Genomic DNA, 11,575 nt, shown 5'->3' with positions numbered 1-11,575 from the left:
AGTGAGATCATGTGATACTTGTTTTTCTCTGACTGGCTTATTTCACTTTTATTGTGTGAAGATCAGGTGTTACATTTGTAAATGAAAATTTTAAAAGAAAAAAGAAATCAATGAATTCTTCAGTTCAGTTCAGACATTTATTGTGCTTGGTTGCCAGTCCGAAGGACCTGAAAAACTAAACATTCTAAACAAATCTGGTCGGTTTAACTCTTAAAAAGAGTTAAGACTCAAAGATGGAGAGAGACAAAGAGCCAGAGAGCGAAAGTGAAAAGGCCCCATAAAGAAAAACTTGTGTGCTCTGAACCATTCACTGCTCCCACCCCTGAAAGTGACAGGAATGTAAGGTATGGAGGTCAAGACTAGAGTCAAAGAAGTGCCTTCAACCCCACCCCTGACAGTCAACTCCAGGTAATGACCCTCGGTTCCAGTGTAGGCGCCCCAGCGCCCAGCTGCTCTGAGCTGCAGAGCCAATGTTGCTGCATTCAGTCCGGAGAGCAAGAGGAGGGCGGGCAGTGATCTCCCTGCAGCTCCCCCTCCAGGAGCCACCGGACGTGCGCGCGCGGGGGACACTAGGGAACCCTTTTGTATACGTAGGACCCAGGAAACGAAACCAGAGCCTCCATTCAGCGCCAAGGTCGCTAAGAGGCCCCTCCCTGGTGACTTCCGGGGAGGTTGTGTAACCGGACACGCAGGAGCCACCCAGGGGCCAAAGGCAGCAGAGCCACTGCCTGCGCCGGGGTTCTCTTTTCTGGTCAGGGCAGGGCGGTCACGGAGCAGCGGCAGCCACAGGTGAGCTGGGGGGGGGGGGGGGGGGGGGGTGGTGGTGGTGGTGGTGTTCTCTGCCTCCTGGCGCGGGACTTCAGGGGCGGCTTGTGACACAGGGGCGCGAGGGCAGCGGGTTGCGCTGGCACTGAGATTGGCGGGTACCTGGTGGGACAGAGGTCCTGGGGGCCAAGGGAAGCCGCCCCGAAGTGGAGCCAGGGCTCAGGAAGGGCACTGCTGGCCACCGGGTGCTCCAGGCCAGGAACTTGCCCTGACAAGGATCCCCGTCTGAAACCGCCAGCCAGGCAGGAACTTTCCCTGACAAGGATCCCCGTCTGAAACCGCCAGCCAGGCTCGGCTTCTAGTGGGTGTCTTAACAGCCCCGAAAGCACCTTGAATCAAGGCACGAACCTGGGCCCAAGGGGATCTGCCAGCCCATTGGGGAAGTTGGAAGGGACGAGTAATAGAGCCTGCTAGCTGTCGTTTAATAGTAAACACTAAATAGGAGTGTGGGTGGAACTATGCCAGACACCCTGGAAAATCAGCATTGGAAAGGGAGAGGCGGTTTGTAGAGGCCAAGACCATTATCTCAGGAGTCCCCCTGCCTGACTGAATCCTGCCTGTACTACTTAGTATGGGGACTTTCAGCCAGTTTCTTCAAAGACCGTCCTTCCTTACCTCATTCTGGAAATTGTACAACTATTAAGATTTACAAGAGTTAGAGTATGACGTGAATTAGTGAACTTTGTTAGGGCAGGATCTGGCACTGCAGAAAGTACTCAGTGAAAATCAGTTCTTATTGTTTGAATATTTGACTAAGTTCAGCTTCTCCATGCTTACTATCTGGTTCCCTGGGGTTTTATTTATACATTTACTTATTCCTGGAATTCTGGCATGGTAACTTCCCAGTTCCAGGAACAGACAGGAAACTATTGTTTCTCCTAGTTTAGAAAGATCCGGAACATGATTAGTACTGTGCTAAGTGTCACTTACTTAGTGTCAAGTGTCAGACGATTTGGGATCACTTTTTCTCCCTTGAATTTTTGTAACAGCGTAAGTTCCTCTTAATACTAACCTGACGATTGGAGGAGTTTGAAGGCTGAACTAACACAAGGCTGCTTGTAAAATGAGTGGACTTTTGCACTTAGGTAGAAAAGTGGCATTTGAAATAGCTAGGTCATAGGAGATTAAGCAGCCTTCAAATCTGTAAGGCAGCTGTTCTTTCTGACTGAAAGGAATGAACTAATACAGTACACACCCTGTTGGATCAACAAGCACAAATTAAGTGCTTTGCTTTGGACTGGCTATGCTCTGGCCTTTCAGAGTGTAAAGTGCAGCTGGAGACAGTGAATGTGTGAGAACTCCATCCTCAAGTCTAATGACCTCTCCCTCCTAGTCCGTAACTCACAGAAATTTCCTTTTCTTGAATGAGACAAGCTCCCTCAGCCTCAGGACTTCTACCTATGCAGTTACCTCTGTCTGTAATGCCACAGCCTACCCACTCTTCACACACACTTCCTTCAGCTCTGGGATCTCTCTTCCTTGACACACACATCCCCACTACCTAACCCAGTGCCCCCATAACTCTATTATAGCAACATTGTACTTATTCATAGCACTTAGAGTGTTCATAATAAAGTATTGTCTGTCATTTTGTTCTAGTGATTGTTACACTGTTTTACATGCTGTATGCCTCTCATCATTTAAAAGGCACAAGTTTTATACTGTTAATATTTACACAATATTTATAAATGTACATGTGCATTATATGTGTGTATGTACACACACTGTATAGCAATTTCTTAAGTAGTACTAAATTGAAAAAAGTCAAAGTACAGCTGTTAATTAGTACTAACAACTGTGCTTTTCATTTTTAAAATTTTGAATGTAGTAAGTGCTTATGAAATTTCTAGCCTGGCTAGAACTAAAAACAAAATAGCCATGAGTAAATTTGAAATTATTAAGAGAGATACCATACAGATAGTCTTTTAACAAGTTTTACTGAAACTGGACAATTTGGGAGATTTTTTAATTTTTATTTATTTATTTATTTTATTTTTTTTCCCCCATCCTTCCCCTGCCCAGGAGATTTTTTTTTTTTTTCCAATGAATCAAGGACATGAGCGTAAAGCACATGAACCATAAATCATTTTAATTCAGCTAGTGAGTGAGCATTAAGTAACCATTCATTTTTGGGGTGTAGTTTCCTCATTTATAAGGAGGAAAGGAAACAAATTTGTGAGGGACCTCTGGGAATTGTCAGCAAAGGCTTTGCAGAAGGAATAAAGCATCCATGCCAGGGTGACTGACATAAAGTTGTTTTTGTTTCTTTTGTCTTTTTGGTTTACTTGTTAGTTTTGTAGAACACTTGACCACCACTTTCTCAATTGGTCCCAGTTGATGCAATATCTACTTTTGTCTTCAAAGTTTACTATAAAATGCTATCTCAAAGTGGTTCTGAGCATGTTTGTTTTGTTTCCTTGAATATGAAATGCAGGAGTAGACTTTTATAGGAAGACTCCCCATTACCAGATACTTTGCTTTTGTAAATCAGCCTTAGCCACCTCACTTCCATCCCATACCTTGTACATGTGTTTGGTGGACTGGTGGACTCAACATCTGTATAAATTCATCTGGTTTTAGTCTACTTATCTTTTACCAAAACTACAGTTCAACAGATGAAGTATTTTTGTCCTCAGTGTTAACTAAAGCTTTTTAAATGCACAAAATTTACCTATGAACACAAGCTGAGCAACATAGAAAGTATTTTTTTTTTTACAATTTCCTTCTTTTTTAAAATTTATTTTCTCTTTATTGATTAAGATATTACAAATGTGTCCTTATCCCCCCCCTATGTCGTCTCATCCCCCCAATCCTGCCCTCACCCTCACCCCCTGTTGTTCACATCCATCGCTTATGCTTATATGCATGTATACAAGTCCTTTGGTTGATCTCTCCCCAAAGTATTTTATTTGTAACCTACCTCAGCAAGTGTTCCTGTGCCCAGTTTCTCCCCTCCTCCAAGCCTAATAACTCATTTTCACTTATTCGCAGGAATTTAGGAACATTTATGTGATGGACTGTAGAGCAATAACTTGCTAAAATAATTTAGAACATATATCCCCCATCTTGGGAATCTGAGAAAAAATTTTAACTAGTTTGTCTAGGGCCGGCAATTAAGAAGCAAATTTGGATAAATAGTTCAAATCTAATTTTGCCTAATTTGTAGGCATAGTAAGTTTAGGATTTTCCAAAATGAGGGATGCTTCCCCCTTGGGTTCCAGATTTTATAGTCATACTTTTTTAAAAGCAACAAGATAGAAATTTTAGAACCCCAAGACATGGTCAAAAGGGTTTCACTGTATTATTGACTGTGGAACAATTTACTGGATATCAGCTGAACTATTTCTCCTTCTCCTGGTCATAGAAGTTTATAATTTGAAGTTTTTATTTGTCCTGAGGTAATTAATATTTCAATAGTACAGTATATAATATGACTTCATTAGAGACTATATAGGATAAATATGACTTTCTCTGTCTTAGAAGATTTTTTTGGAATTTGTTTCTTATAGAAGTAGTGGAGGCATTATTTAATTAAGGTATCATGTTAATTAAATAACTAATTCACCCAAGACTCAGCTCCGTCATTTCCAAAGCTGAGTGATGTTATGTGTTGTGATAGAATCATTAGGTTTGAGAAAATCAAAAGATCCTTAAAACAGCAAGTAGTGTACAAGGATGAACTTGGTGGATATCTTTAATCCACAAGTGCTTTATTCCACCTGGCATACACACAGGTACAACTGTCACTTAACATTTTGCACCACAGCTTATGACATAACCATTTTTATGCTTGAGGCATTATGTAATAGTGAAAATTTTAAAAGCTATGGGAAAATGAGGGCCCAGATGGTGTTCCACGGTATTTTTCCCAACAGATACTCATCCTTACAAACTTGTAGTTTAAGACTCAAAATAATGTAATCAAATAGGAAGGAAAAAAGCAAATAAGAACAAGTGTGCTCTGTTTTGGGGTCAGTTTAGTTTCTCTTCTTTGGATTTCTGTACAGGGAGGGAATGATCTCTGACCCTATGAAAGAAAGATATTCAAGTTGGCACTCATTTGGCAAGGACTTGTTAGGTCATAGCACTCCATTGCTCAGGAGCTTTTACCTTTTCCTCATGCGATTCACAGCATTTGTTAATGATTTCCTCTTTCTGGCATACTTGTTCTTTCTGACTGGTCCTGGACTCCCCAGGCTCAAACAGTTGAATGTAAAAACATATATTTTTAAATTAAAAATATTTTATTTTTTAAGTAAAATTCTTTATTTTAATAATTTTGAAGTCCTCTCTCCCCCCACAGACACACACAGGGGGGACTTGTCTGTGTTCCTCCTCCAGGTATTATTCAGGATTTCTCCTTGAAATTAGTACATTTCTGACATTGTAGGCAAGTAGAGAATGATGGAAACAATGGTCCCTTAAAATTGTTGTAAAATTGGTTAAAGGTATAGGATATTTTTTGACTAATCATATTAAAGAGGGCTGTCCTATGAACAATCGAGGATAAATAAAAACTTTAGAGATGTCCTGTCCAGCATGTTGATAAAAGGATATACTTTAATTCTACTCCACAACCTTAATCTTTTAATTTTATATATCTATGAAGGTACTCTTAGCATATTTTAAGTTAATGGGTATTACTTTTAATGTATAATATTTGATCATGGAAATGTGAGATTAACAAAAGTAACCATGGCATGTGTTACATATGACTTACTGTTCCTAACCTAAAACATGAATGTGGCCTATGAAAACTTTTAGCCAACTTTGGTTGCATATATGTTTATTTAATTATTGATCATCTTATAGATTAACTGAAGAAAAACATAAATTTTAGTCTTTTAGCCTGATGAGGTCCACAACAGTTGGTTTCTGACTAACTAATGAAAGCTTAGGTTACTATTATTCTACGAAAATCCAGGAAGTCGAATTAGTAACTCAAACAAATGTTTTGCTTTATTCAAGAGCCAAGTAAACCCATTCCGAATTATTCAACCATTGCTGAATTTCTTGAGCACACATAATTAAGAGGTGATTATAATTGGAATGTTCATAGGAGTTTTACTAGTTTATAGAATTTTATGCTTAAAATTAAAATGAACCCTGGCTGGTATAGCTAAGTGGTTAGAGCATCTGCTTGTGCACCAAAGGGTCACAGGTTCGATTCCTGGTCAAGGGCATATACCTGGGTTGCAGGTTTGATCTCTGGCCCCTATTGGGGAGGCATCCAATCAGTGTGTCTCTCTCACATTGATGCTTCTCTCTCTCTCTCTCTCTCTCTCTCTCTCTCTCTTTTCCCCCTCCCTCCCTTCCTCTCTTTCTGAAAAATTTAATGGAAAAAATATCCTTGGAAGAGGATTAATAAAAAAAATTAAAATGAGAGGAGGGACATGAGTTCTTCCTAGGAACACCAGATTTTAGTAAAGAATATAGAGGAGAGTGTTGATTTTTAAAAATTTACCATTTTAGACACCACAGGAGGAGGCATTAATAAAGTGGTTGCAAGACGAGAGGACTTGGGAAGGTCGGGTCTGGTTTATGTTAGTGTGTGAGTCCAAGATAAGAGTCAGGTAACAGTTTTGCTTCATGTGTTAATTGTAATTAACAGGCACATAGGGGGTTGGGATATAAAGTATAGAGATAAGAAATGTAGTGACAGGATAGGAGTGGGAAAATATAGGATGGGATCAAGGCACTGGAAGGCAGAAGTACTGAATACAATGTTTATTATTATTATTACTACAGGCCCGGTGCACAAAATTCAAAATTCATGCAGGGGGAGGGGGGAGGCGGTGGGCGGTTCCCTCAGCCCAGCCTGCACCCTCTCCAATTGGGGAACCCTTGGGGGATGTCCAACTGCCGGTCATCCCTCTCTCAATCTGGGACCGCTGGCTCCTAACCACTCACCTGCCTGCCTGCCTGATCGCCCCTGACTGCCTCTGCCTGCCTGCCTGATCACCCCTAACTGCTCCCCTGCCAGCCTGGTCGTCCCCAACTGCCCTCCCCTGCTGGCCTGTCTCGCCCTCAACCGCCATCCCCTGCCGGCCTGGTTACCCGCAACTTCCCTCCCCTGGAGGCCTGATCACCCCCAACTGTCCTCCCTGCCAGCCTGATTGCCCCTAACCCCCTGCCAGCCTGATCTCGCCCCCAACTGCCCTCTCCTGCTGGCCTGATAGCCCCTAACTGTCTCTGCCTCGGCCTCCACTACCATGGCTTTGTCCAGAAGATGGCTGGTCGACCCAGTCTAATTAGCATATTACCCTTTTATTTATAAAGATAGATTATATAGGATAGGATTGCTTAAATGGAGGGGGAAAGCCTTTTTCATCAGGAGGAGATGCTCTTGGCAGACAAAAATACATAATCCCTATATCTGGACTGATAGCCATATGCACTATACTGCCAAACTGGTCATTAAAAAATTGAACTGCTTTCTTACACCTTACACCAAACAGCTGTTGCCCTTAGAACCCCTCCTCAGCTCCCACCTTAGGTTCTGCCTTCGCAGTTCACCCAGATTAGATTCTGATTGGTCAGTTTCTATGCCATTCAGTGTCAAAAGTTCTGCCTCGTAGGCAGCCATTGGCTCCTCGCAGTTCCCCCAGATTTGGTTCTGATTGGCCGGTTTCTATGCCAGTCAGCGTCTCCAGGCCTGTCTTCGGCCTATCTCTGGGCCTGATCTGCAGCCTCCGTGGCAGCTGCGGATCAGGCTTTGCCTCTCTCTCTCCTGGCCTCGCCAGCATCCATGGCAGCTGCTGATCAGGCCCTGCCTCTCTCCCTGAGCCTCATCCACAGCTGCTGCGCCCGCCTCACCCCACCCACCTTCCACTGCTCTGCCTGCCGGCTGCCAGCCTTGCTGTGATAGGATCCTGTGGGCCACGGGGGAGGGACGGAGAGGTGCTCCATGCACTTCCTGGTGACCAGTCGTCTGTCTGGTCATTTAGGTTGTGACGGCCCCTGGCCTTTTATAATGTAGATTATTATTATTATTATCATTTATTCTTCAATAGAAATAAACAAATACAAAATTTCAGTTAGATTGCCATGGAACTATAACTATGACAACCCCTGAGGGTGGGTTATCTGGCTAAAAACAGGTATTAAAGCATAGAACAAAGGTTCATGCCTTTTCAGATTTACCATCCACACTGGGCAGAACACATCCACAGGACCTGGAATTTCCAGAGGCATTTTCAGTAGTGGAACTGATAGCTAATGTTTCTCTCTCTCATGCTGGATCATGCTTGGAGCCCAGCCCTGAGCTATCCACCACCTGGCTGACCCACAACTTTCGAAGTTCTACTCAGAAACATAGCAATAGGGAATGGATCAAGACCAAAGGGTTGAAATGACCAGATTCTGGTAAACTAGATGAAAAGAGGAATATCTTATGTGCATATGTTCTTTCAGAGTATCTTGTTTTAAAAGTCATATTTGACCTATAAAATTACAGCCGATGTATTAATATCAGGTCTTCTTTTTCAGAACTTTTATAATCATGGACAAACAAAGTAAGTAAATTATGTATTTACTTTTCTCCTATAATGCTAAATCTGCTGTTAATATATTATCAGAAATTTTATTGAGTTTCTGAAATAATATAATTTGCTTTGTGTTGTTTATTCTTCAGAATCCCAAAGTCTAGTTGAGTGTTTTGATATACAGTATCCACAGATATTCACTACCAATAATTTTTTATTTAAAAATACAAACGCCTTAAACTTAAGAAATTTTAGGCCTACTGGAAAATATGTTGTATAATTTATACTATATTTCATCCAGACCAGTTTTCCCTTGTATGTGTATTTCATTTACATAAAGATAATTCAAGTCATATTAATTAACATAATACATTTAATATGTCAGTTCATTGTAATAAAATCCTCACATAAATCCCTAATATGTGTTTCATAACATACACATGTGAATAGTTTTAAATAAATACCAATCATTATATTCTGGCTTTTTTTTCTTTCAAGAAAAATTTAAATAAGTTAGGTATTGACCAAGCATGTAATAAGACATTGTCTGATTAAAAACCTAAAGCAGCCCTGACCAGTTTGGCTCAGTGGATAGAGCGTCGCCCTGCAGACTGAAGGGTTCCAGGTTTGATTCCGGTCAAGGGCATGTACTTTGGTTGCGGGCACATCCCCGGTAGGGAGCATGCAGGAGGTAGCTGACGGATGTTTCTCTCTCATCGATGTTTCTGACTCTCTATCCCTCTCCCTTCCTCTCTGTAAAAAATCAATAAAATATATTTAAAAACCTAAAGCAATATGTCGGGGGGAGGGGGATATTTTTTAAAAAGTCCTGTGTTCTGAAAGGATTTATATTCTCTCTTTAACTTTATGTAGGTAGCCAAAGATGTTTATCTCTCACCACAGTGTCAGCCTTGTTACATGTATATATTTATTAGGACCAGAACTTTGGCTCTTCTTCAGGAAGTTTCATGTTTTTCTCTTAGTGTTTGTTATGTTAACTTAATCTTAGTTACAAAACTCAAAGCTTTTTAAATGTAAGTTATATAAAGCTTTGAGTTTTGTAAATAAGATTAAATACATGTGTACATTTCACTTGTTTAATGTAAATTTTAGGATGCTTCAAATCACTTTTGAAAGATTCTTTCGGCCACAGTCATAATCACCTTTTAACTCTTCAGTTTCACATATATAAATTGTATGTACATGTGTGTATCGATAGAAGTGAAATGTACATATGTACATAAATATACATATATAAATTAAAATGAAATACCTTTACAACAATGTGATACTCCTATGACTTTATGTTATTTTAGGCTGCATTTCACAAATTCATTTGTAATTCATATGCTCTTTGAAAAACTTGACCACTTGCCCATTCATGTATTTATCTTTGTATAAATTTCCACTAATCCTGTTACCAGGATCATTGCTCTGGTACAAAAATCCCAGAGATAATGAGGTCCTAATTTCTTGATTCTGTGATGTCATAGATATATGTTTATCTTCACTATTGTGGTGAACAATGGTATTTGCTCAGAAGTGCCAAAGTGTGACATATCATTTACGGGTAGGTCTTAAAGTCAGATTTGCAGTTTGTTTCTTCCAGATCCATCGAGTCTGATCCTGTTGTCTCTAACTCACGCTGAGAGTGGGGACTCTGGGCAGAGCCTTGAGAGCTAGAGAACTAAGCAAGGCCACTCATGTGATGCTGAGAAACAGAAAGGAATGGTTGGGAAAAAATGGCTTGCAGTAATTCAGAAATCTGTGACAATTTGGTGTGTCTATCCAGGGGAAAGTCCTGATGGAAGTAGCTCTGTTGCCTGAATTTGCAGTCTCCATGGACTCCATTCTGCTGAACTTATTATGAAGCAATTGAATGGAGTAGAGAGTGGGCCCACAGTCCAGTCTTCCTGCTGAAACCACGAATTGAGTGATCTTTAAAATCTCATGAAAGAGAAGCATACAGGGGAGGTGTCAGGTTGAATATTAGGCCAACATTTTCTTCTGTATTGATGCCATGTCCCCATGATTCAAAAAGAAATTTTGAATTTACAGTTATTAAGTCATATGAAAGAGAGGAGGACATAATAAAAATGGAGAGTCCACTAGACTATATGTTCCATGAAGACATAGCCAGTGTAGCTCCAGAGACTAACTCAGGGTTGAGACAGGAGATACTTATTGTTCAGCTGGGTTGGCCACTAAATGAATAATTGGAGAAATCAGTTAAAATTTTTTTTAAAGGGAATTTGTTTGACACATGATTCTGTGTCAAAATAATTCTGATAACAGGCACAATGTGTGTTAAGTGAAGAATTCCCTCTATTTCAATATAGCACAGATCATGCAAATGAAGTTACCTATCCACAGACATTATATTTTTCTTTTTAATGTGTATTTTGTTAAAGCTTAACTCTCCTTGAATTACAGATGCACAAATGAATGCTCCTCACCCAGGAACAAATTTCCCAGCTGGGTATCATCCTCAATATCCTCCGGTAGCATTCCAAGGTAAAAGCATTTGTTCAAAGAATAACGTGAAAATAAATCGGTCATTGATATTCCCCAAAGGGAGTGTGTGCATGTCTGTCCATCTGTCTGTGTATTTATTATAGTACTAGTGGCCCCATGCACAAAATTCGTGCCCATTAAAGGGAATTAATTAGACGAAATATTTTAATATTGCTATTTGCCCTTTCTCTATAGTAGAAGTGTCAGAGATGAAAGAAAATTAGTAAAATGTATACGAAAATCTCCCTCCTGTCTGAGTCTGGGGCACGCCGTGGGACCCAGAGTCAAATCCCCACCCATCCGCATGCGCCTCGAAATCACACAAGACCCAGACCTGGCCTGCTCCACCCCATCAAGCCCCGCAGGGCAGGGGGCCCAGCCTCAGGTCCCCCAACCCCATGCCAGGGCGGGGGCGGGGTGTGGCCTCAGGTCTTCCTGCCCAGCCTCAGGTGCGAGGGTGTGAGGGTGTGACGACTATTTGCATATTAGCTCTATTATGTAGGATTGCACTTTGTTGAAGGTGCAGTAATGAAATTGGCAGAGTAGTTCTTGATTTGTTTTGGTTGACTATATGTTATCATCAATAGCATTAAAGTATTTTTTTATTGATTCTCCATCTCTTCAGAAAATTGTGATCATGAAATCAATCAGTTAGGAGATTTGATCCTGAGTGTTTTTGAGTCATGTGGAGCTGAGGTTAATTGTGTTCAGAGAGAGTCACAGAAAAGACATGACTGCTTTAAAGGAAGCTG

General features: G+C 40.8%; 1 protein-coding gene across 4 annotated transcripts in view; it reads left to right on the top strand.

Annotated features, from left to right (window-relative positions):
- The first annotated feature begins 635 nt into the window (after positions 1-635).
- Positions 636-11,575, top strand: part of PLSCR1 (phospholipid scramblase 1) — a 31,279-nt gene continuing 20,339 nt past the window's right edge. The window contains exons 1-3 of one of the 4 annotated variants that reach the window (XM_036351213.1): positions 636-789; positions 8,314-8,339; positions 10,743-10,823. In XM_036351213.1, coding sequence (XP_036207106.1) covers positions 8,327-8,339; positions 10,743-10,823 — 94 coding nt within the window. In that variant the 5' untranslated portion in view covers positions 636-789; positions 8,314-8,326. The remainder of the gene's footprint in view (positions 790-8,313; positions 8,340-10,742; positions 10,824-11,575) is intronic. The other 3 variants (XM_036351215.1, XM_036351211.1, XM_036351212.1) reach the window with 3 other exon arrangements.

Source organism: Myotis myotis, unplaced genomic scaffold, assembly GCF_014108235.1.
Source record: "Myotis myotis isolate mMyoMyo1 unplaced genomic scaffold, mMyoMyo1.p scaffold_m19_p_2, whole genome shotgun sequence".
Lineage (NCBI taxonomy): Eukaryota > Metazoa > Chordata > Mammalia > Chiroptera > Vespertilionidae > Myotis > Myotis myotis.
Note: the sequence above shows the minus strand (reverse complement) of the source record. Positions and strands in the feature narration are given on the sequence as shown.